The 24,508-nt window shown below is 46.9% G+C and overlaps 1 protein-coding gene across 6 annotated transcripts in view; it reads left to right on the top strand.

The window, feature by feature from the left end:
- The window catches only part of Rgl1 (ral guanine nucleotide dissociation stimulator like 1), a 239,324-nt gene extending 220,352 nt beyond the window's left edge, over window positions 1-18,972 (top strand). For all 6 annotated transcript variants that reach the window (XM_021197720.2, XM_021197716.2, XM_021197717.2 and 3 more), the window contains 7 exons: window positions 1,307-1,339; window positions 3,868-3,989; window positions 5,887-5,976; window positions 8,871-9,057; window positions 11,076-11,330; window positions 14,311-14,425; window positions 16,544-18,972. In XM_021197720.2, the coding sequence (XP_021053379.1) occupies window positions 1,307-1,339; window positions 3,868-3,989; window positions 5,887-5,976; window positions 8,871-9,057; window positions 11,076-11,330; window positions 14,311-14,425; window positions 16,544-16,731 (990 nt within the window). In that variant the 3' untranslated portion in view covers window positions 16,732-18,972. The remainder of the gene's footprint in view (window positions 1-1,306; window positions 1,340-3,867; window positions 3,990-5,886; window positions 5,977-8,870; window positions 9,058-11,075; window positions 11,331-14,310; window positions 14,426-16,543) is intronic.
- The last annotated feature ends 5,536 nt before the right edge of the window (window positions 18,973-24,508 follow it).

The raw sequence follows: 24,508 nt of genomic DNA, 5'->3' as shown, positions 1-24,508 counted from the left end.
AGCCCACAATACACATGGCTAGGTGGTAACGCAGCAAACCAAAGCAAACACCAGAAGACCCAGAGATGGCGCAGAGCCTGTGGAAAGAGAGCACCGCTCATCACAGCAGCCCTGGCTTGGAACATCGCAGTGTGGGTAGGAGTGCAGTGAAGAATAAGGGACGTTAGCTGACAGAGAATGGCCTGCTTCACGCGGACAGATGAGACTGTGCTGCCTTTTGAGGGCTGGGGTCTGAGCATCGACGCCACCCATCCCCATACTCTCTCTGTCTCGATGCTACAGATGAGAACAGATTAATGAATTTTCCAGTAGGTCCCCCTCCTCCCTTTCTATAATGCCTATGTCACTGCTGCCTGTTCAGGGGATATGCTTGGATCCACATCCTGTCTTCCTTTTGCAATGAAGGAAGAGGTAAAATCCACTCAAACGATCAGAGTGTTAGTAGCAGAGATAAAATGGCAAATAGGAAAAGATTTGATATTTGGAAGGAGATTTGAAGGTAATTTGTAGGCTTAACTTCTAACTCAGCACTCACTCGTCTCTGATGTCCTGGTTCAGTTCCTAGCGATGGTAAACAAACATGAATCACAGAAAAAAACAAAACACAACGTGCTACAAAACAAAGCAACCTGCATCTGTACCCATCCCCTGTTCACCTGTGAAACCTGCAGTGTGGTACTGTAGCTACAAAGGGAAGCTGATTTAAGTATTCCCAAGGATTCTTTAAGTGGTATAGACCATGCCTACTCATTTGCATTTCCCAAGCTCTGTCTCTTAGCATCCTCTGCCTCAGGAAACTCCCATCAGGGTTGAGAAAGTGCAGAGAGTGAGCAACTGCTGAGGAATTAAATTTACCCTCCTGAGAACAGGGGCAGTGGTGATGAAGAATTGAAACTTCATTTCCACAAGGCTGTGGAGAAGTGACGTCCCTTATGATAAGTCATTGACAGTTTGGCTTCCAGCACAAGTCCGTGGCCATCTGTTTTTGTGGTCTGGACGAGGGGACGAGGGGACAGATTGTTTGCTCCTCACTAGCACCGCAGATGTGTCTGGATTCTGACTCACGCCTCTGTCCCTGCTACTGTAGTTGGTTTCAGACATTTTAGGACATGCTCCATCATGAATAAAGGGACATTTGGTACATTGTTCTCCAGGAAAAAGATGGTTGCCTTGCTACGTCGTCGCCACGTTTATAAAATCATTAATAGTTACAACTTTCTCATCTCTTTAACCTGTTCACTGTGACCCCGACCAGCACAGGGCTCCGCAGTTCGGTGGCTTACATTCTTCCAAACATTTCTTTCAGGGTGGACTGATCAACTTCGAGAAAAGAAGAAGGGTAAGTGCCGCCTTCACCTGCGCTTTGCCATCTAATTTCACCTGGACATGAAAAACTGAAAGAAGTGGAAAGGGATTGTGTTCTTTTTGTTTGTTTTTGGGGACACAGAAAACTAATACTCACTGAACATTTTTACATTTACCACTATGTTGGCATGTTCCTACACATTACTCCACAAGAGCCCTGCAAGCTCTTTTTCCACATCTTCAGTTAAAGGTGAGAATGGAAGAGATTAAGGACTGGTCCACAGTAAGCTGGCAGTGAGCTGGAGTTCACATTTTTGTCTTGCTGCAAATCTCGTTAATAAAGAAGAGTAGTGTAGAGCTGGCGGCACACCTCAGTGGCAGGGCACAGGACCAGCACGCATAAGGTCTGGTATTTGATCCCTGACACAGAGACAGAGAGATGTTGAGAGATTTCTTTCCTACCATCATCTTCTTCACGGCTACATTTAGAAATACAGCTTTGCTTTATAGTTAGTAACAGTGTATGAACTATACATTCATATGTAAACATATGAAAATCATTGCTAAGAATATATGTGGGATATTCTTCTACAAAGAATGATGAGAAACAACTAATACATTAGTTAGCTTGTTTTAGTCATTTCATAGCAAATACATATTCCAAAATATCATGTTGTATACACCTTGTGTGTGTACATGTGTCAGTGCTTAAATTAAAAAAAACAAACAAACAAGTTTACTTAGTTTATAAAAGTGAATGACAATAACAAAAACGACACATCCCATTACAGATGGTTGTGAGTCACCATGTGGTTGCTGGGAATTGAACTCAGGACCTCTGGGAGAGCGGTCAGTGCCCTTAACCACCAAGCCACCTCTCCAGCCCCTTGCACTGTTTTATTTTTTGAAGTGCAAATTTTGCTGTAATTTTGTGTCACATGGACATGGAATAGGCATTTGGTGTTTGGAAGGAAAATGAATGAGTGTGGCAATTCCCTGTAGAGCCTCACTGTCCTTTACTCTTCTATTCATCCACCCATGCTACCTGCACTGGTTGTATGGTTGTGTACTGACCAGGGAGTTTGGGAACTTGTTCAGTGGAAAGCCAGAGCCTTGCCCTCAGGAAGTCTATAATTCAGGAGGAGGCAAGCAGATGAGCAAACAGTCATAATTTATCTATACAAGCTCAAAGCAGAGGTCTTTCTTAGAGAAGCAAACAGGAGGTTGGGTCTAGCCTCAGCTTGCGAGGCTAGAGAACCATACAGGGACAAAGAACACAGTGCAAACACAGTGCAGACAAGCTAGCTGGGCTGGGCTCCAAAGCAACAAGATACCAACATGAACCAGCCAGAGCTTTCTGTCCCTCGTCCACTGAACTTCCTGTGGCATGGTGGTAAATATTCAATGATAGCATTGGACCAAGGGTTGAGACCACTAATTGAAAGACTAAGGCCCAAGGACTCCGCCAGCTCTCAGTTGCTTCTGTCCTGTCCTGTTATGTCTCTACAGTGCTCCATGAGTGCGCCTTTAACTTCAGCATGAGCCTGGTTGCTACCTTCTTTCCCTTTCATAATAAGAAGCTAAACATTTACAAAGTTAAAGTCTGAAGCCTAAAGCTCCAGTCTGTGCTGACTGCTGACATTAAGAAGGGACCTTGAAGCATGTGAGGAGATCTAAGTGATTTGGGGCATAATTATATGTACTTGCTTCCCCTGGGAGCTTTAGAAGGTTTAGTGAGATGATTTACTGGAGTAGTAAAAACCTAAGGATTTGGAAAACCTAAACATTCAACTTTCTGAGACCCTGGACCGCTTAGACGATCAGTCAGCCCCACTGGTGTGGATTTATTGAGGGCGAAGAGTTGGAGAAGCTACAATGGGAGCTGTGAGCTTCTTGAATCATTTTTCTTCTTTTTAAAATAAGAAATAGAGGTTCAAAAAAAGGGTTTTTTTTTTTACATATTTCATAATCTTATATTTAAAAGAAAAAAGAAATCCAAAAATCGCAAGAATGGAAGCAGGAAGGAAGGTGCCATTATGCATTGAGTTGGTGACCAGCCGGCTTCTTTGGATGGCTTGTTTTATCCGTATGAGTTTCTTTTTCAAGAAGAGAGGATTGAGAAATGAAGCATACAGGGGCTTCAGGAGTTGAAGTGATGCATGTGTGTTTTAAAATTTACGTTTACTTGTGCTGGGGATGGAAAGCAGGGCGTTGTGAATGTGCCAGGCGTGCGCTCTGCCACTGAACTATAGCCCACCCCACTCCTGAGTTAGAACTTGTAAGATTTATTCATTTCCTCTCTAAGGCAGCCAGATTGCAGAGTCTTCTTCAATGGCTTTCTCCATACGTTACCCTTAAAGTGTTACAGTTCCATGTTACAAAGTGAGTTCCAGGACAACCAGGGCTATACAGAGAAACCCTGTCTTGAAAAACAAAAAAACAAAAAAAACAAAAAAACAAAAAAAACAAAAAAAAAAAAAAAAGAAAGAAAAAAAAATGAAAGAAAAGACTTGTATTTGTTTCATCATGTCATTCCGTCTCCTGGTTTTCTGTCTACTTTAGGAATTTGAAGTGATTGCCCAGATAAAGCTCCTACAGTCTGCTTGCAACAGCTACTGCATGAGCCCAGACCAGAAGTTTATCCAGTGGTTCCAGGGGCAGCAGCTTCTAACAGAGGAGGAGAGGTAGGCTGACCTGTCTGTCACCTGTCGGGGCTACCGCGGTCCTGGCAAGAGGCATTGACCTTGCTGGGTCATCTGCTAGACAGCTCTTGGGAGGCTGCTGTAGGGTTCTGGTCCTTGCTTTTCAGAGGGAAGCTGATCACAGAACTAGAGGGTGGGTTTTAGGTCCGGCCCCGTCACTTACCATTGAAACCTAGAAGGAGTCTTTTATTCCTCCCCGTCTGCAAGACACCTATTTGTAAAATGTTTGCTTTAAAGTGTAAAGTCATATTCTGGAAAGCCCCATTAGAATGGGGGCCATGCTCCTCCTCATCACTGCCCGCCCCTGTCCCAGAGTCCATGGTGTGAGCGTCAGGGAGAGAGGAGTGGGGATGGGGAGGGGTGGAGGAAGAGGAAAAAAGAGCTCTCATGAGAGATGAAGTAGGAAAGTTCAGTGCTGTGGACCTGTGGACAGGAGCAGATCACTGGCCAGGAAGTGGTGGGGCATGGGGAAGATTGACAGCTATTACCAAGTAGGCTGGGCTGTGGAGGGAGATTTCACCAGAAGAGCTGGAGAACATTCCTGACAGAGTAAGATAGGAGCATGAGTGAAGGCCTGGGGTCCGACAGCCTGGGTGTTTAGAGGCCAGTGATGCCTCTGGGGTGGGTGAGGCCCAGGACGCAGCTTTCAAAACATTGGCAGACGTACAAAGAAAGGCACACTGATTCAGTGCCCTGAGTGCTGGCCCAGTGGCTCCCACCTTTCCTCTTCCTCTGGTGGTTGTCAGATTAGTCTGTAGGCCATATGTGGCCTGCCCCCTGTTGTCACATTTTTAAGTGTCAGAAGGAAAAAAAATAAAAGAATGTGGCATGAAAAGTCGACGTTTGAAATTCAAATTTCAGGATTCATAAATAACGCTTTAATGGAATGTAGCCCGTTCATTTACATCTATGGTTGCTCTGGTGCGTTAAAGACAGACCATATGGCCCACAGCCTAAAATACTTACTCTGATTCAGAGAAAGTTTGCTGATCCCTGAAGTAGACCTGGGATTTTCTCTGAAGAGTGGAATGAACAGCAAATACGTCTTTGTGTGCGTTGGGGTTTTGAGGGGCAGTATAGTCGTGACAGGTCGGCCTGTCTGCTCCCTAACTTTGAGGTGCTAGAATGATGAGCATCATGGTCCTCCTACCCCCTCACCCTACACCTGTGCTAGCTACAGACCCAGGCTTTCCCAAGAAACATTTCAAAGCAGAAACTCCCCTTGTGCCTATATCGGTTAGCATTTACCTGGCACATCAATATCTGAAACAGAGGCATTTTTAATTGAGGCAGCTTTTGGCCATTAAAGATAATGTCTGTAGTTATATTTATATATATTTTATAACTACTATAATTCATATATCTATTCACCAAAGGTTAGATATTTTACAAAAATACCTTCTTTCATTTTTCTAACACAGTGTTAGAGAACAATGTAATGTGTACCTAGACACAGTCACCTAGGAAGGAGCGAGCAGAAAGGAAGGGCTGGGTGATTCACAGAGGGTGGGCCATCCTTCCCTCCCCTCCCCTCCCCCTACCCCCAGCCTTGGGGTTAGATGAGGATGATCAAGGGCAGGTTGCTGTCAGCTTCCGCTCTTGCCAGTGTCACACATCCTGGTGTTGAAGCCTGCAGAACTGGACAGGCTCGATCCATCTGCCTCTGAAAGGAGTATGGGAGGAGGAAGAGGCGTGCAGTGGAGAGTTATCAGCCATCAGCAAGCTCCCGCCGGGCTCGTGCCAGGACACCACAGTCCACAGCTTTACTTTGGCTGTGCAGAACTTTCCTCTAAATCCAGTATTCCAATAAATCACCTGAGTTGGGAATCTGTTCTCCTGTGCTTAAAGATTGACCTCAAGCCTCCCCTGTCTTTCTCAGCTATGCCCTCTCGTGTGAGATTGAAGCTGCTGCCGATGCCAACACCACTTCCCCTAAACCTCGGAAGAGCATGGTGAAGAGGCTGAGCCTGTGAGTCCCCCATCAGGGGTCCTGTCAGAGAGGGGAGAGGACTGTGCATTCAGCAGCTCTGAATGCTCACTTGAAGGGTGCATTTTCTGTCCTGGACTCAAACAGCTCATTAGATCCATCCGTTCCTCTCCTGGACATGCCAGCAACAGTTCTGCAGTCATCTTACATAGCCTAGTGACCCCGTGAACAGTAGATTATGTCACTTTTTAAAAAATCCCAATGGTTTTATTTTGAAATAAAGTCTCAACTCTAGGTCCTAGTTTACCAGGCCTTACGGGATCTACTCCCAACCTTCCCTCGCTTACAACAGTTCCCCAAGATTCACCACACCAGCCTTCTAGGCAACCTTAAACACAGCAGGCTGTTGCCTGTTCAGGGCCTCCACACTAGCCCTTCCTGTGACTAGCAGTGGTCTTTTTTCTTAGCCAGCTTCCTCAGATGTTGGCCAGAATGTTTTCTCCTAAGAGGTTTTCCCGACGGTGAGGTCTCCTCTGGTTATTCTCATTCCTATCGGATGCTTTTCACAGTCTAGAGGAAGCAGTGTTATAATAGAAGCATTGCTCATCATGTATAGCAGAGGAGGAGGCCTTCTGTGGTCAACTTTGATAGACCTCACTCTGCTTGGGTAGCATCCCGAGGCCTTAGACCATCTACAGGACCCCACTGCCCTGCAGTATCAGCACCACCCTGTCAGCCTGGCTCCATCTCTCTGTCCCATCTTTCTGGTTCACTCCACCCTTTGCACTTCAGCTACCTCAAGACTTCCCCACACACCAGGCAGTCATTTTAGTTGCCTTTGTTCTAACTTTTCTCCCACAGAGCCATCTGGCTCACTTTCTCACTTCATTTGGGTGTTTGTAGAAATGTCATCTTGACAAGCATGTTGGACACTGTAGACCTTCATCTTACCTGTCCTTGGCGCCCTCCCTTGGTTGCCTTCTGTCTTAATTTTTTTTTCCATCACATTAACTTCTTCCACTATACTACTATACTGTATACTGTATGTGTCTGTATAGAACTTAAAGTCCATGGAGAGAAGCCTCGGTTGTATTTGTTCCTCTGTTCATAGGGTCTAAATGCTGCCCCCCCTCCATCCCCTACAATAAGTGATTAGTGAGTATGTTAGAATAGATAAATTGAGCCAAGAGCTAGGGCTGTTATAAGAGCAATGCATATGTTTATAAAAATCTACACTGTGATCAAGGAAACAGTTTCTATAATTAGCTCCAATCTCAGAGCCCAGGAAACCAAAGTATGGAGAAGGTAGCCCATGTGCTTCTAATGGGAGGACTGGAACGCATACCCGGATTCACCTCAGAGTTAAGTTTACAGATGTTTTACCATGCAGTAAAATTACATTCTGAAGGAAGAGAGAGATGGAAGGTCTAAGGGAGAGGAGAGAGAACCACGGGAGAGGAAAAGGGGACTCGTGTGATGCAGGCTTTGATTGTACCCGTGTCTGTAGCAGGAGCTTGAGAGGACCTACTCTGCTCCATAAAGCTGACCATAAGAATGTGAGGGACCAAGGATGGCAGGCGTTACTTCTAGGATGCTGCGCTCTCACACAGATCCTCATACATACATACCTGAGACTGATTTCTGGGTGATGTTACCTGCACTGGCTAGGGGCAAACAAGGACAGTCTTTAGGGACCACTGGCCAGTTCTCCATGGTCAAGTAATTCCCCTCGACACTTCCTGAGCCCACCTGCAGACATCTCGGATGTCGTGAGAGTTTGCGATGGGAGAGTATGTGATGGGAGAGTTTGTGATGGGAGAGTTTGGAGTGCAGTGCCTCCTGGATCCATGGGCTGTTATGGCTCAGCAGTTCTGGAATCTTCCCAGGCACTGCATCTGTCTGGTCCCTTTTCCAGTCTGTGTCTCCTGGCTCTGCTCTTACATGTGCACAGGGCTTTCTGTGTTTTCATTGTACCCCTTAACCTCTGTTTCCTTAGCTTCATGTCCATCGGGGCCATTGTGCATAGACACATTATTTCTTCTGTACTAATTCAGGCCAGGCCAGGCCGACGTCCCTGTTGTCTCCCGTGTCTGTGGGAAGACACTTTTCTAGCCTGTCTCCTTACTGAGGGTAAAGCCCTGTGAGTGCCTGGCTTTATATAGATTAGGTTCTATCAACCTTACTTTAGTAAGCAGAACGTCATTTCACAGTACCGTGTATGTGTTCATACACATGAATCAGTTCATACTAAATGCATGTATGGAAATAGCAACAGAATCCCATTATTATGTATGATTAAATTGTGCTAGTGTTTCCGCTTTTTGTTTTGTTTTTTTTTAACAATGACTGTTTTGCCAGCATTCATACCTTCTGTTTCCCAACCAGAGCAGCTGCAGAAATAGCTCATCAGCTTCCGATTTTCAGTTCCCTTTTCTGTAAGGCCTGGCCCAGAGGGATTTCCCTTACATATACCAGCTCAGCTCAAAAGGGGTTATAATATTTCTTACCTAGTTATTTTATGGAGAAGGGCTTGGGTTATGTTAGTTTGCCAGATGTCTCAAAGCAGAAGTGTTCTTCCTTGGCTTCTTATTCAGAACACACCCACCTTTTCCAGCTTCACAAAGTTTAAAGTTCATTTTAGGCTAAGAAGCAATAAGGGGTGGGGTGCTGTCCATGTAAAAGATGGAGGACCAATGCCTTAGACTCTGGCTGCATCAGTTAAAAACCTATGTGTTGTTTGAAGCAGGACATAATCAACTGGGACAAGATAGTCACTACTGTTTGTTAGAAACATTATAGTATTTTCTAAAACAATATTTACAATAGATCATACATGATAGAAGAAACATTAAGGGCTTAATCGGCACACATTATTCAGTCAGTCATGGGTTCTAGGTTTGTAACAGCTCAGATGTGTGGCATTCTGTCTCCTGCAGGCTGTTTCTGGGCTCTGACATCATGCCTGGGAGCACTCCCACCAAAGAGCAGCCCAAGTCCACAACCAGCGGGAGCTCTGGGGAGAGTATGGACTCAGTCAGCGTGTCGTCCTGTGAGTCAAACCACTCAGAGACTGAGGAGGGCCCCGTCACACCCATGGACACACCAGATGAGCCCCAAAAGAAGGTACATGCTAAGCTTTCCCATAATTCTCTCTGTTGCAGCCCCCGGCGTGCTTCTTGCCACGTGAAGAATGTCTGTGTACAGGTTTTTTAGTACATCAGAAACGGAGTTCCTTCTGGGAACACATTCCTCAGAGGAAAAAAATACAAAGTACTAAGGAGGTTGCGCATTCATTTGTCCCTGCACACATTTCTATGCCCATATCTAAGTGCACTGAAGGATTATGGCCCATAAAATAAATATACTCTATTGAAGAGATGCAGGATTGCCTGAGCAGGAACAAAACCCGAGAAATGGATGCATGCCAGCTTTTTGGTGCCTTGCGCTCTTACCCATACTTGTCCCATGGCAGGTCACACAGGAAAGTACTCTAATACTCAGTGACATAGAACAACCTCCACGTTTCTTGGTGACTGGCTACTTTGGGCTTGGCCCTACACCACATTTTAATCCAATCCTGCTTCCGTTATCTGTTGTTTATTTTTCTGGAGTAATTGACTTTCCAAACCATCCTCTTAGCATGCTGAAACATATGAAAAAGAGGGGGAGAAGCCCAGCCCTGTGAGACACACACAGGGAGAGCCCTTTCTTGGCCATACCTACCAACATTCCATTGCTTAACGCAGTCATGTGGTCCAACCCAACATAAGTAACTGAATCAGGGAGATTCTGTCTGGCTTCAGTGGGAGGAACCGTGAAACAAATCACAGGGCAGAGGGCGCAGTTTGCAGTAGGGTGAGGATTTGATAATGGTGATACAGCGAACCACAGCGGAAATAGCAAGCTGTACGCACTGACAGTGGAATCCTCCTCCAGCCCCTTCCTCATACCTGCACAAATAAGTAAGAAAAAATATCTCCTTCAGTCTCCTTACTGGTCAAGGTGCTTGGCTCAGAGAGGTCAACTCTGCCATGACTGCAGTCCACAGCATTTTGGGGACAGTTTTGGCCATCTTGTTCTGTCACTTCTTCTGGCCTCTTGGTTTGGGTTCCCATCAGTGATGAGCACAGGTGACAGGCTCTGTCTTCTGCCCTGTGGGGGCACTGGTGTTGCTTTGCATGATGTTCTCAGCAGTAATGCCAGTCTGAGACCCTTCAAGTGCTCCCAAGTCATAATTATATGCCCCAGTACAGGGGAACACCAGGGCCAAGAAGTGAGAATGGGTGGGTAGGGGAGCAGGGCAGGGGGAGGGTATGGGGACTTTACCTATAGTAAAGGCTGCTGTGTGCTTGCTGCGCTGTGCGCTTGCTGTGTGCTTGCTGCGCTGTGCTTGCTGTGCCCCAGCTGCCTGAACACCACAGCAAAAGGGGGATGGAGAGCTCTGGTCCTGGTAGGCGTGAGACTGTGTAGATGGACCTGGGGCCCAGTGTTTTCTCTGGGCCTCCAGCTTCTCTACTTGACAGAGGGGTCAGGTGATCTCTGAGGCCCGCCCAGCAGAACGACACAAGCAGTAGTCCTTATCTCAGATGCTTCTAAACATGAAGACGTTTGTCTCCTACTACAAAATCTGGACGTGAAGTGGTCGGGACGGAATGTTCTCCATGGCCACGTTGAGAACTGTTGGTGGTGAGAATCAGTGAGCTCTTAGGAGGAAGGCTTCCCAGAGGCTGTAAGCTCAGCCTATACGGCCTGTGTACTCTGGTATCTGCTGCCATCTCCTGGTTAGCTTTCAAACAGACAACTAAAAACAGCCCATCAAAGAACCACTGTGCCTTTCTTGGATTCAGAATGATTAGTTCACATTGAGTCACTGATAGTCACATGCCCATGGTGTGTGTGTGTGTGTGTGTGTGTGTGTGTGTGTGTGTGTGTGTGTGTGTGTGTGTNTGTGTGTGTGTGTGTGTGTGTGTGTGTGTGTGTGTGTATGTATGTGTATCAGAGACAAGAGACCCAGGAGATATTGAGGAGGAAGTAACCAGAGTTGATCAGTCTCTGTATCTACTTCTGTTTTGAAACACGAAGCATGTTTGGTCCAGGTTCTAATGGTTTTGTTTTCTCTGGGAATGTGCTGACTCTTCCAGCTCTCTGAATCCTCCTCCTCCTGTTCCTCGATCCATTCCATGGACACAAATTCCTCAGGGATGTCATCCCTAATCAACCCCCTGTCCTCCCCTCCAACCTGCAACAACAATCCTAAAATCCACAAGCGCTCCGTCTCCGTGACATCCATTACCTCCACAGTACTGCCTCCTGTTTACAATCAGCAGAATGAAGACACCTGCATCATCCGCATCAGTATAGAAGACAACAATGGCAACATGTACAAGAGCATCATGGTAAGGCACCATCCTGCTTGGAGGGTCAGTCAGCTGTGTGGACACACCTTGCTCATACCTGTCTGCACATGCACACAAAACTAGCATGGAAAATAGCAGTGTCTTCTTGGGTGCAGATTAGTGGTATGTTTATCCAATGGCACAGGTGCATATAGGACATAGTTTTGACATTTAAGAATTGTTCATGCAGGTTGGGGTCCTGTTTCACGATGCTCAGTGTGGGTGGGACAGTAGTCCAGGGCAGGTGCTGTTGCTTCACACGCCTTCTTGGAACTCTTCCTACGATTGCACTGACTACTAAATTAACACGCCTTCTCAGTAGTGTAATTCCTGGTGACTCAACTTTCTCCCTTAGCCATCTGGACCAAGCTGAGCTCCTGAAGCGGGTGATTATGGCGGAGGTGCAGTTTGGGTAGGCACGTAGCTACTTCAGCAGTAAATCGGATTGAGTTTTATGTGCTTCTTACACAAATGGCATTAGACAAGGAAAATTCCAAAGCTACTTCTGTTGATGGCCGTCTTTCTGAAATACATAGTCATCCTCTCATGGTGATAACCTTAACTCTGTAAAGTCTTGTGGTAGGTGATGAAATTCCTTAGTCAGCAGGGCCTATCATGTATTAAAAAGAAGAGAAAAAAGAAAAATAAAAGAAAAACCTTCTCTGTAGTAAAATCTACAATAAATTTCATGTCTTCATTTGCCTCCAAGCTGAGACCTAGGTGTGCCGTAGGTGGGGTGGAGTCATTGTCCTTTTAACCTTTGCTGAACCATTCATTGAATATAGTAATTAATGAGGATGGGTCGTTACTAGTTCTTGCCCTGAGCTTTGAAGAGAGATGAGTAAGACGCATTGATCTTTGAAGAACTTGGAATGGAAGAAGGAGGTCATATACTAAATGATATTCTAACAGAAGCCAGACCAGATTGGAAATGCTCTAGTGTCCTCCTTGGGGGACTTTGTGTTAATTGTTCAGGCAGTAAGGTCGGTCTCACTGAAGGCATCATGTTAAGAAAAGGTCAGGTTTGTTAGAAGTGTAACTAGCCATGTGGAGACATGCGGCTTGAGGTGGGAGGAACATTGTGGGTGGGAAGCCAAGGAAGCTGCTCCCAGCTTTCAGGCAGGAGATGATAAGGGTTTGTATGAGGATCCTGGGCTGGAGACGGAAGAGCCATTCATCCTGTTATCAGCCTTTTGATAACTCTTGTGGAGGGTGAGGGAGAGGGAGGACCCTGGGCCATCTGGCTTCCGGGGCTGGTGAAACTACTAGAGGAGGTTGGGACATCCAAATGACATTGTTTAATAGATTTCCAGAAACTCGGGTGATGCAGGGTTGGTATTGGAGTCCAATAGTGCGTGTCTTTCTGCCCCATTGAGTGGGAATGAGTGTGGGATGAGACCCAGTTCAACAACTTAAGGGAATAGTTAACAAAGACGCACTAGAGGAACAGCAGCCCACTGGAGCCCGGGGTGTCAATAGTAGTTGTGGTTTTGGCACACTCTAGTCATATGCTTCTGTTATATATGCCAACCAGAGAGATAGGGGCCACCTACATGACCACAGCATCTGGAATCAGAGTACAAATGTACGCACCCAGCCATTAATGCTGTGTGCCATGCCCATGGCAGTGTGCTCCGCTCTGACAGGTGAAAGCTTGGCATGTAGGAGACATCTTAGGTCGAACGCGCTGTCCTGGTCTTGGGTAGGTATAAATAGATGAGTCCCCAGACTGTTCCTTCCTTGGAATAGGGCCTGCCTTTGGGAGAATGCTCCCTGTCACTGTCTCTTCCTGGGACCCTTTTTGTTGCACAGGGTAAAGCATTTTCCTCCTTTAAAATTTTGTGTGCACCAATTCTTTCCTTTTAAGTATATATGCCAGATGTTTTAGAATTAGGCCCATTCACGAAGTGCTTACTGCTGCTTATTGAATCACAAACACCAGCTGCTGTGAGGGTCAGAGGGAGGCACCTAGGCCCTGAGGAAATCAAGCTCTCTCTCTGTGTGTGTGTGTGTGTGTGTGTGTGTGTCCATGCCAGACGTGTGCCAAGCTCCAGCAATCTGCTCCTGGTGAGAGCAGATTTTCTTTTTAAAAATGCATGACCTAAGTTTTCTTTCACTTCTTTAGCCTTTAAAGATATCACTCAAGATATGGCATTCCGATGTTCCTCTTTCATGCCACCTGAGCTTATGCTCAGAGTCAGCTAACAGGCAGAGATAAAGAAAAGGACCGTCAGGCATGAGGGTGAACAGAACACCTGTGATTTCATTAGAAGCTGGCTTTTACTGACGAGAGATTTACATACAGTTACAGGTCTTAATGTTCCGTTCTTTGAGTTTTAAAAGTGTATATATCTATCTGTCGGTCACACCAAGACTCCCTGTGACCTTCCACCAGTCAGTCCCCTGGGGACTGGTTTTCTAATGCTACAGATACAGGCTTTATGATGAATGCGATCGCTGTCTTGTTTCTTTTCCTCAGCGCATTTGTGAGTCTTCTCCACTGGTGGAGGTGCGAGTTCTTCGTCTGACCTCCTTTAGTGCACTGCGCAGAAGGCCTTTGTGGACATAGGGTTTCACTTCTTTTAGCAAATGGTTTGCTGGGTCATAGAATCTCTTACCCCCATTTTTTTGCAGTGGTCAGTGGGCAGAGTTACAGCCATTTTTTCCTATTGGTTGTCAGCTAATGTTATAGCATTAGGCTGGCACATTGGCCCAGGGCTCATAATGCCGTACACTGCTCATAGTTCCCTCATGTATGTTCTTTTATTTGGGAGCTTAGCTAGGGTGGGGTGATAGGCAGTACATGCTCACCACCGTCTATCCTTCACCTACTCATTCAGAAGTAGTATGAGCACTCAGGAGTCCTGGCTCCTTGTCCTGTTCGTATGCCACCTACTCCATCAAGACAGCAAAGGTCAGAGGTCAGGAGATCAGGAAATGTGAGCTAAGCTCAGTCCAGATGTGTCTGTTGCCTTTGCAGTTGACAAGCCAGGATAAGACCCCCGCTGTGATCCAGAGAGCGATGTCAAAGCACAATCTAGAGTCGGACCCCGCTGAGGAGTATGAGCTGGTGCAGGTCATCTCAGAGGACAAAGGTAGGTGTGCTCTCCACAACGGCAGGTGCCAGCCGCACGCACACTCGGCTCTGTTGTTGACAGCAGAAAGGGCATGTAACGTCTTTCTTTTCATTGGATCCTAGTGATGGTGGGGGCACATGCACATACTTGTATGAGTGTACAGATGTGTGTGTGCATGTGACCAGAACAATACAAAATGTGTCCTGCTCTCTCTGAGCCTGAAGCAAGGCTGCTGGCCAGCAAGCCCAGGCACTCCTGACATGGGGGGAGGGGGTAAGGGGTTCGGGGCTCCTGCTCGAACAGCAAGTGAAGTGCTCTTACCCACTGGTCTCATGCCCCCTGGTGGTGATTTTTAGGTGTGCCAGGGTGACAAGCTACATATGGCCTTACTGTAGATCAAGGGTCTCAAGCTGCTACCCCATCGCTAACGCTTGTTTGCTGTTGTTTCTGGGCTTTTCTGTAGAATTCCTCTTGCCCACTGTGTGTGTTCCCCACAAGAAGTACATTTTCATGAGCAGTCTCTGTGTGTCACGAGTGGGAAGCAGATGGAACCTGTTGGGCCTGGGCAGGTCCTCACACACATCCTTTACTTGACATTGTGATTCTCCATCCTGTCTGACCCGGAAGCACTCATGCCACAATTCCAGAGTTTTGTTGTTGTTATTTGTTTATTTTTCTTTTGGTTTTTAATTCTGGAACTAGAGTTACAGATGAGTTATTGGTGCTAAGAGTTGAACCCAGGCACTCTGAACGAGCAGCCTTTAACCTTTAAGCCGTCCTCCAGCTCCAAATCTAGCTGTTTTATTTTATTTTATTTTATTTTATCTTATTTTATTTTGAAGTGTAGGTTCTGGGGATGAAACTCAGGTCCTTGTGCCTATAAAGCAAGCCCTTTTCAGGTGTAGCCATCCCCTGACTGTCATTTGTAATACCTAAATGCAGTTGTTGCAGTTAACATGATAAATCCCCAAAGTGGTCTGTTGAATTGTAGCATGTGGCTGCAGAGTGGCGAAAAGGGAGGCCAGTGGATCTGCAGATCTAGTGACTCAAAGAGGGAACCCTGGGCTCAGCTCTGTCCCCAGCTGAGATCTCCACAAATGCCTTGCCACCATTGTCCTTAACCAACTCCCTGGAGACAAAAGCTCTCTCTGGTCTCAGCAATTATGAAGTCACCATAAATAATGTACCGGAAAGGGCTTTGCAGAAATGTTAACTGCTGTATAGATTGGAGGGCCATTATCATGGCCCCAAATAGGTGAGCAGGGGTGAGAGGACTCTTGTGAACACTTGTATACCATGTACCTGTCTTGGAGAACCTGTTCATCTTGGGCTAGCTGAGGGGTCCCCGGTGTGAGGAATTCACCAGAAGCTCACCCCATGCAGATCTGCAACCAGAAGCCCCTGCCATTTTCTTTTCTGACCTCACTTCCACAAAGCCCAGTGTCCACATCTGTCCATTTTATTCTATGGTTTTCAAAACAGAGTAAAACAACTTGGCATTGACACAATTTAGTATTCCACTGGCAGTAACAACCCTTGTTTATAAATTATGGGTGTTTAGGTGGGCATCACTGAATTTGAATACGACTTAAAAATCAGTGGCATGCATTGTCTTATGTGGATGTTGTTTAGCGTAGAAAGGCAAACGCTGGACAAAATGTTGACTCAACAAGAATAAATGACTGGTTTGCTTTGGAATCTTGTCAAAGGTACCTTAATTTAATCCAAGTAAAGATATCTGACAGTTGCTGTAGGTCTTGTCCGTGCGTGGACACCCTTGGGCTGTGGGAGTGCAGGGCTAGCAGGGGCCAGGAAGCCTGGGTTCTCGTTCCAGCTCTGTGGTCCTGGGACCATCCCATCGTTGGTGTCCCTACCCCTGTACCTTCTTTAAGCTCTAACATTCTGTATTTGAACACTAAGTTCATGGGAGGAATTCTGACACCTTGTGCTCAGTTTCAGATAGGGATTAAGTTTTGGGGGACCAGTTATGAGGACGTATCCACACTGCTTGGTCTAGGTTTTAGTCAAGAAACAGAGACTTGCCCAGGCCTTGTGTCTGGGCAGACTTGGCTTCTGCCAGTCATGGATGGGCTTCCCCTCACACACTGACCAGCTGTGTTTCCTTCTTTTTCCTAGAACTGGTGATCCCGGACTCTGCAAACGTCTTTTATGCCATGAATAGCCAAGTGAACTTTGATTTCATTTTACGCAAAAAGAACTCAGTGGAGGAGCAGGTGAAGCTGCGCAGTCGGACCAGCCTGACTTTGCCCAGGACAGCTAAGCGGGGCTGCTGGAGTAACAGGCACAGCAAGATCACCCTCTGAAAGGGACAGCACACTCCTACTTCCCAAGGCAGAGTGAGGCTGTGCAAAAGCCATGGCGACGCCAACCACCACCCAGTGTTGAGCATCATTGGTGAAAGTGACAGATATTTATAGAATTCAGCTGTGTAGAGAGCACTGTGCAGGGGAGAGTGGACGTGAATTGGACATTAAAGGATAAATGGTTCACTGATGCTCTTAGACCTGAGAGTGAATACAAAACAGTCCATATTAAAATATATATATATATACACACACATATCATATGTGTGTGTGTGTGTGTATGTGTGTGTGTGTGTGTGTGTGTGTGTGTGTGTGTGTGTATGTGTAGATATACCAGAGGGACTATACAGGATATTCTGGACTATGGAAAAAACAATTTGCACAATGGCCTGGGAAGTTGAGGCCACTTTTTACAGGGAAACAGAAGGGACCAAGAACTTGGTCTCATACTTCCAAGTAAATAGAATTAGACCTACCAATGCGGAGTGTTCTTCATGCCAGTATTACAAGCCCAGGCTCTATTTTTGTAAAGGGAGAGAATTCCTTTCTCAATCGTGTGCCACCAGATGACCAAACAGCAGAGATTGGCGTGGCCATAGGCTGCATGAAAGGCCACCATGGAAAGGTTTGGATGGGTCAATGGTCTCTGCCCTCTGCTGGAGTCTGCTGGCCTGTGTGCCTTGCTGGTCCCCATCACAGTGCCCCTGGGGTCAACACAAGCTTGTTTCAATTCCTAGAAACCCTGTTGTGTTTCTGCATTCTCTCCTAAGGATTACACCACAATCATTACCACACAAGTAGCCTCGGTCTTCTATAACTTTTCAGCCAGAGAAGAAAGCGCAGAAGCACAGCAGCTCCTCTGGACTCTCCTCTGTCTTGGACCACTCCACCACCCTCCGATTGCCCCTTGCATGTAACAGTGTACATCCGGTCGTTTGCCATCTGGAGCCGTGGGCCTCTTATGAACAGTTCTTCCTCAGGTGTAGACATTTCTGCTGCAATCAACTCCATGCAATCATTTCAAGCCTGTGAAAGATTTCTGAGCAGCGACCCCCCTGTCAACCCCTCAGAAAATGTCCCCCGCTGACTAACAGCAGCTCGTTTCCTTCTTTACTTTCGTAGCATCCCTGTGTTCAGGTCACAGGGAGAGAAAGGGGACTGTGGCTGCTGTCTCTGCCCTTTCTCACAGAGGTGCGCCCTTGTAGATGGGAGAGTATCGCTCTTCTTTCTCACCTCACACTTCCTCTCCTGGTGGCACTGGTAAGTGATGGGTTTTGTCTGTAGTAATAACAGCATCATCCTCATGCTTCCGATCTGAGCTATGCTGGGATCTGAATGGAAAAGCCATACGTGAAGGAGCTGACGTGTATAAGAAGCACTTTCAAATTATTGTCCCTTTTTAATTTTTTTCTCCAAATACCAGTTTTTATTCCAAAAATAAAGAGAATGAACCCAGAATATGATGTCCAGATTGTAACAGGGATTTTTTTTTCCTAACCCTATACTATAGCTCTCGAAGGTTATGTAGGGTTTGTGTTCTGTAAATAGCCATATGAACTCAGCAAGAAACACCGGGAAAAGCTCAGAGATTTGTGGCAGTGGACCAGAGAGAGCCAGGAAGTCGTCAGATTCTCTTGTCTTGTACATTCCGACACCAGACGCACCCTGCTGTTTCTAGGAGATTGGACTGGAACGTGGAGACCAGTTAGCTTCCAACTAGTCATCAGAAGGCACTTCTTTTGTTTGGGAGCCTTTTTGTGGTTAGTGCTTCTGTGCATGGTGGGGAGATGGCAAGGATTACAGCCACCACGAAGACTGAGGCAAACCTAGCCTCAGCCTGGCTTTCTCAGTGTCAAGGTCAAAAAGTCAATGCAGAGCTATTGGCCTGGTGTAGGGTGTGGCTCACAAGACATACGTGTTATGACCATGTGCTCACCCTGTGTAATTATACTGTTTATGTAGAGCCTAGATTTATATGCTGCAATGTAAAAAAAATATATATATATATATATATTTACCTTTTTAAAAAAAAGACAATGGAAATCCCAAGTGGGTAAAACATGGCCTCATTTATTTAATGCCACTTCAGTTGTTTTAATTTTGCTTCCAGGTAAACAGCTGGACTTTGTTTCCAGCTGCTCGCACGCTTGTCTTTCCGCATCTCCAGCATCTGTTTACCTTTTGGTTAAACTAATAAACTGGTTTGGGACTTGGTTGGCATGTGCTGCCAGACCCAAAGGACTTGTATTTAGAGTGTTAATCGGGTGGGCTCCGGGCTCCAGGTTTGCCAGCATTCAGAGGCCTTCTCTGAATCAGCTGGCCAGAGCAGAGGGATTGCGAGTGGCAGAGGGCCGTGCCCCCTGGCAAGGATGGTGAGCTCAGAGGGAAGAGGCACATCCTCGGAACAGACCAGTGATGCGTGCCCTGCTCAGATGCCTTTCCTAGGAGCCGTGCAGTGGGGCTGCCATCTGTGTGAACCTGGGGCGAGACTCCTTGAGATCCTCTTCCAAGCGCAGTGAGGCACCGTCTAGACAGATGCCATGCTCCCTGGGCAGGGAAAACCTCTCTGGAAGTTCTCAGAAACCATCCCTCCCAGCTGACCTCACACAGCACACAGCTGCGTAATTTTCATCTGGTTACCCATACTTACTTTCCAGCAGGTTCCTAAAAATGACTCAAGTGGGTGTTTTGAAAGGGAATTGATCCTGTGGCCTAACCTCTGAGAGACTACGTGACTAATTTTCAAAACCATCCTAGAAAATGAGCCCCTCTCCCTATATATATGTAGAAAGTGATCTTGGAGCCTTTTTGCCTGAAGTCCTATCTTCAGATTACCCTCTCTGAACCATTTTCAGGTTCACACAGTGTAAGACCACAGGGGGCTGCTATGCTGTACAGTGCTCTGACCTCCGTAGCACCGAGGGCTTTCCTGATTCTCTTCAGCTACCCACGCCTCTATTCTAAGAAGTTACTTACACGGCTTTTCTCATCGATGGTTCCCCTGGAAATGTCTAAAATTGAAATGCAACTGCAAGTGTTTATTAGGCTATCCCAGACCAGATTGGAGTAACCAAAACATCCCAGTACCTTGAACCACAGATTTCCTTCTACAGCTAAGGGAGCACAGTGGAAGCCAGGCAGGTTCTGTAACCAGTGACCCGGGACCCAGCTATGTCCTGCCTTACAGTTCCATCTGCTTGATTTTTTTCCCTTTCAAGTCACAGTGACAAAGGCTTTTAGTCTTAACTGTCCTGACTGGTGTAGACCAAAGTAACATGTGGCGCTTCGTGGTCCTGTCACTATGTAGCTTGGGCATATAGTCTCTGTGCAGGGAAGGCAAGACACAAATGCCTGAATGTCCCATGTCCCCCAAAGACAGTGTTTAGAATAGATGGTGAGGACCTCAGAAGGGGTTGCATACAGCAAAGGAGAAGCTAAAGACAAGAGATGTTAAAAGGAGGAGAAAATATTAGACTGATTTAAATTTGTCTAAGATGCAGAAAAATTCAACAGGAGCCAGTATTTTAGATCATAGTTCACCAGTTACTATTGAGTATGGGCCCCCAGTATCCCTATTAAAAAATCTGGACCCTGTGTGGAAGTATTCTGTTTTACTTAGCAGTTTGAGGAGTCTAACTTAAGTCACACCCACTCTTCTTTTCCTTCTCCCGCTTCCTTAGCCCCTTTGGGAGGGGTATCAACATGAAGGAACTCACTGTGAAGCCAAGGCTGGCCTATCTGGGAGAGCCAGTCCTAGACCCAGAATCTTGTCCTCTGTGCTCAGTGACTTCCCACGAGGAAGCATCATGCCCCTCCATTACTAATGATTAGAACCTATGCTGCATCATAGGTCCAGGCTTGTACCCAAGCTTACAAATGAGTGCTAGGACATCGTCTCACACAAGAGATGGTTGAAGTGATTTCTGAACTGCTTCCATGGCTTCTTCTGAAAAATCAAGGTGCTTGATTCGAAATGGAAGCAATCTTCTAAATGATAGTTTTCTCTCAGACATCCATGATCCTCATTTATATGACCGCAAACAGCCAAGCCTTCAACAGAATCTTATCTGAGAATGTACACTATGGTATGTACATTTGATAACTTTTTGAATAATTAGTATATCAGATATATCAGAGAGAGGGAGAGAGAGCTAGAGCTATTAGACATTTTGTTGGGGCTGTAGTTTGCAGTTTGTGTTGTGTGAGGGGGTGGAGGGGGGAGTGCAGAGCTGACTGCTGGGAAGACAGGCTCCCTGGCCACTTACCACCTTAGGCAAGTTCTATTACTTAGCATTGCCTTAGCTGAGAATCGGTAACTGACAGGCACTCCTGTCCCTTGAGGTTTATTCAGAGTGAGAGTGTGCACAAAAAGCTCTTCATTTGAGTGCAGTCTCAGCTGGCTGCTGTCTTCCTTCAGGCCTAGGGCAAGGGAACCCCAACATTCTTGGCTGGAGGAGCAGCCCCCACTCCAGATGGGAAAATCACGGGGGTAAAGCTTCCATGCGTGGAACAGCACCCTGGGAAAATCTTAGCCTGCTGCTACCGTCTGACTCACGGAGTTGGAGCATGCCTGGGGCTCCGGCAGCTAGTTTCTTGGCTGTGACCCAGAGAAACTCATGAAGACAGGCATGTGGGCTCTGCACAGCCTCCCTGGTCAGTGAGGGCCTTTGACAGGTGAGTTGAGGCCTATGCTGGAGTGTCCTTCTGAGGGCTCCCACCTTCCTGGATGCCCTCTGCATCTGCAGACCTGTAGGGAGAACCTTGCTCATTCCTGGATCCTCTTCTGTGAGAATAATCTCTGTCTCTTTCCTGCAGCAGGTTACTCCTGTCCCACCATTTTATCGCAGGCCTAGGCCCACCTCAGCCTGTGGTAGGATTAAGGATAAAGTGGTCACTTTAAGGACTAGGCTGGTACCATTTCCATTAACCCTGCCTTTGGCCACTGGTTTCCTCATGCTTGCTTTCCTGTCCAGCCTCTGCACCAAAATCACTACCTCCAAGCGGCCTGCCACTCTCTTTTCTCCTCTTGTCCTGTCCTTCTGCCCCAGAGAGTCCTCTGGGCATGAGGACTTTGCTCTGCGGGCTCCCACTTTCCTCTTCACTCATGGGTAGTCCCTCCCCTCAAATTTGCTTGGTTTCCTCCTGCAGGGCCAGGTCGAACAATCATACAATCCTCTTCAAGTCTTCACACTACTATGCTGGTTTAGAATAGCAGTTCAAACCTTGTTGCTCACACCACCAGCACTCTGGCGTGTCAGCTGCGGCCTGCACGCATGCCTGTTTCGCACGTCTGGTTCCCCATCTTCGCTGACAACTTTTTTGTTGTTTGTTTTGTTTTGTTTTTGTTTTTTGGAGACAGGGTTTCTCTGTGGAGCCCTGGCTATCCTGGAACTCACTTTGTAGACCAGGCCAGCCTCGAACTCAGAAATCCGCCTGCCTCTGCCTCCTGAGTGCTGGGATTAAAGGCATGCGCCGCCACACCCAGCTTCACTGACAACTTATAAGAAACAGAAAGCTGTCTACTGCATCCTGAAAGACGTCTTTCCTCCAGGATTGAGATTCTGGACAGCACTGGGCTGGGGACCATGCAGAGGAGCGATCTTAAGGTCCCCAGGGGCTTCTAGGCAGATGCCCTTCAGACCTTGGAAGTGCTCCCACATGGGCTTTGACTTGTACACCCATTTCAGGAGAAACTAAGCTGAAGAAACAAGGGCGGGTCTAAGAACAAATTAGTTTATTCAAAAGTCAAGAGAATTAATTCTTAGATGATTCTTCATTCCACCTTCCTGCCCTTCTCAGGTCAGGGGAAGGATGGCTGGGGGGCGGGAGTTGAGCAGGAGCAGCGCCGTTGGTGTGGTGGAGGCAGCCCACGTGAGACCATTTTAATTATGAACATGTGCAGTGGGAGAAAGAAAGCAAACACACACATGGACAAAGATACACACACACACACACACACACACACACACACACACACACGGGGTGGGGGGAAGACCACGAGAGGGCAGGAGAGAGAATTTTCAGTAAATTCATAGGGCAAAGAGGAAGGCAGCCTCCTGTCTCCCCAAATTTGAATGGCACAGCTCACCATTGACCCTTAGATCCCACCCAGTGTCTGACACTTCCGTCAACATTTCTTCCTAAATGCTAAAGCAAGTTCATCTTTTCCTGTCCTTGTCATGAGAGGAGGTGCCATTTTCTGTGCAGTCTTTGGTAGCATGATGTACTAAAGCCACCACCGTTTTCCAAGCAGGCAAACAGAAAACCCTAGGCTTTTCTTCCTTGCCTCAGCTGCCCTGTGCTGAGGGATCTGTCATCTGAGGTTCGCAGGGGACCCCACGAGTCCTCTCACCTTCTAGCTTCATCTCTCAGCCACACTTTGGAGAATGTCTCTGAGGCAGCAGGTTGTCTCTGGAGAAAAGAGCCCTATGAAACCCTGCATTGCCATACCGACAACCTCCAGGGCTGCCTGTCCTCAGGTATAAGTCATTTCATCCCATCTTCTCAGATACCTGCCTCATTTCAGCTTTATTTTGTTATTAACTCCACAGTGAACTGATATCAGTCAAGGCAATCGATCACTTGTGGATCATTCCCTTCCCCTCCTTGGTTGGAAAGAGTATCTCAAACACACTGTGGTGCTGAGGTGTCCTTATTGTGTCCTGTCCCCTGCTGGGGTGCGTGGGCACAGCTGGCATGTCTGCTACTCAGAGGAGGCAGAACAAAGACAGGATGGTGGTCCACAGCCCATGGTTTCCCAGAAGGAGAAACAGCAGAGTCTGGGATGAATGTTGTGGTTCCCAGTCTCCTATGTACCAGGTGGCATCTGCATACCGCTAGGAGTCAGGAACTGGGGTCCTGGTCCACAGGAAGAGAAAACATGGAGTCCTGGATGGGCTGAACTCAGAGTGAGTGGCTCAGAGTCTGATTCAGTGTGGGTGTCAAGAGAATATGGAGGACTTGGAAGAGAAAATGCCCTCTCTTGGAGATTTGGGCATGGCTCTTTACGATGAAGGCCTCCCCTGCAGCAATCCTTGATGAGGAGATGACCCTTGCTTATTCCTACTGCTTTATTTGCTGGAGGATGTGAAGGTATACACTGTGGAAAGTCTCCTGGGATATAATCCTTACTCATTTGCTCCAACCGTAAATGAGAAACAGTAAGATCAACGGGTTTGTGCCTGAGTGGGAACCTTTCTGGCTTCAGGCACCAACGTTATCCCAGAAGCTTCTCCACTGTCTGTCCAGAAAGGAAGCAAACCTAGAATCCCAGACTTCTCCCCACCCAGCAGCCTCTACCTTCATGATCAGATGTAAGCAGGTCAGCTAGTCGGCAGTACCTCTGCCCAGTTCCATCACTGGGCCCGACACTCCCGCCCATCCTCCCATTAACTCTGGATGGTCTTTCACAGGCCCTCCTTCCACTGTGCTGAAAAAGCAGCTCTAATCCTCTAGGACGCTAAAACCCACTTTTTTCCCTTTTAGTCTCTAAAATACAGCTACCCGCCTGTGTGGTTCCTAAATTGACTGGATTCCCACAAAGGGGTGGACCTGCCCTTAACTCCTGAGTGTTTCCTTTCCCCAAACAGGGCCTGAAACCAGGCTATGCTCACACATGGTTCTGGAGAGTTGGGGGGAGTTGGGAGTATTTGAAATACTAGAGTCACTTTCCCTACCATTTTATCTTTGAATGGTTGGATAGACCACGTGTTAGCACAATAGTGGGCTCCGTCAATTTCCTCTAGGGGGACACTTCTGCCTTGAACAAATGCCATAC

This window comes from Mus pahari, chromosome 5, assembly GCF_900095145.1.
Source record: "Mus pahari chromosome 5, PAHARI_EIJ_v1.1, whole genome shotgun sequence".
NCBI lineage: Eukaryota > Metazoa > Chordata > Mammalia > Rodentia > Muridae > Mus > Mus pahari.
The sequence above is the reverse complement of the archived record's forward strand: the minus strand, read 5'-3'. Positions and strand labels throughout refer to the sequence as shown.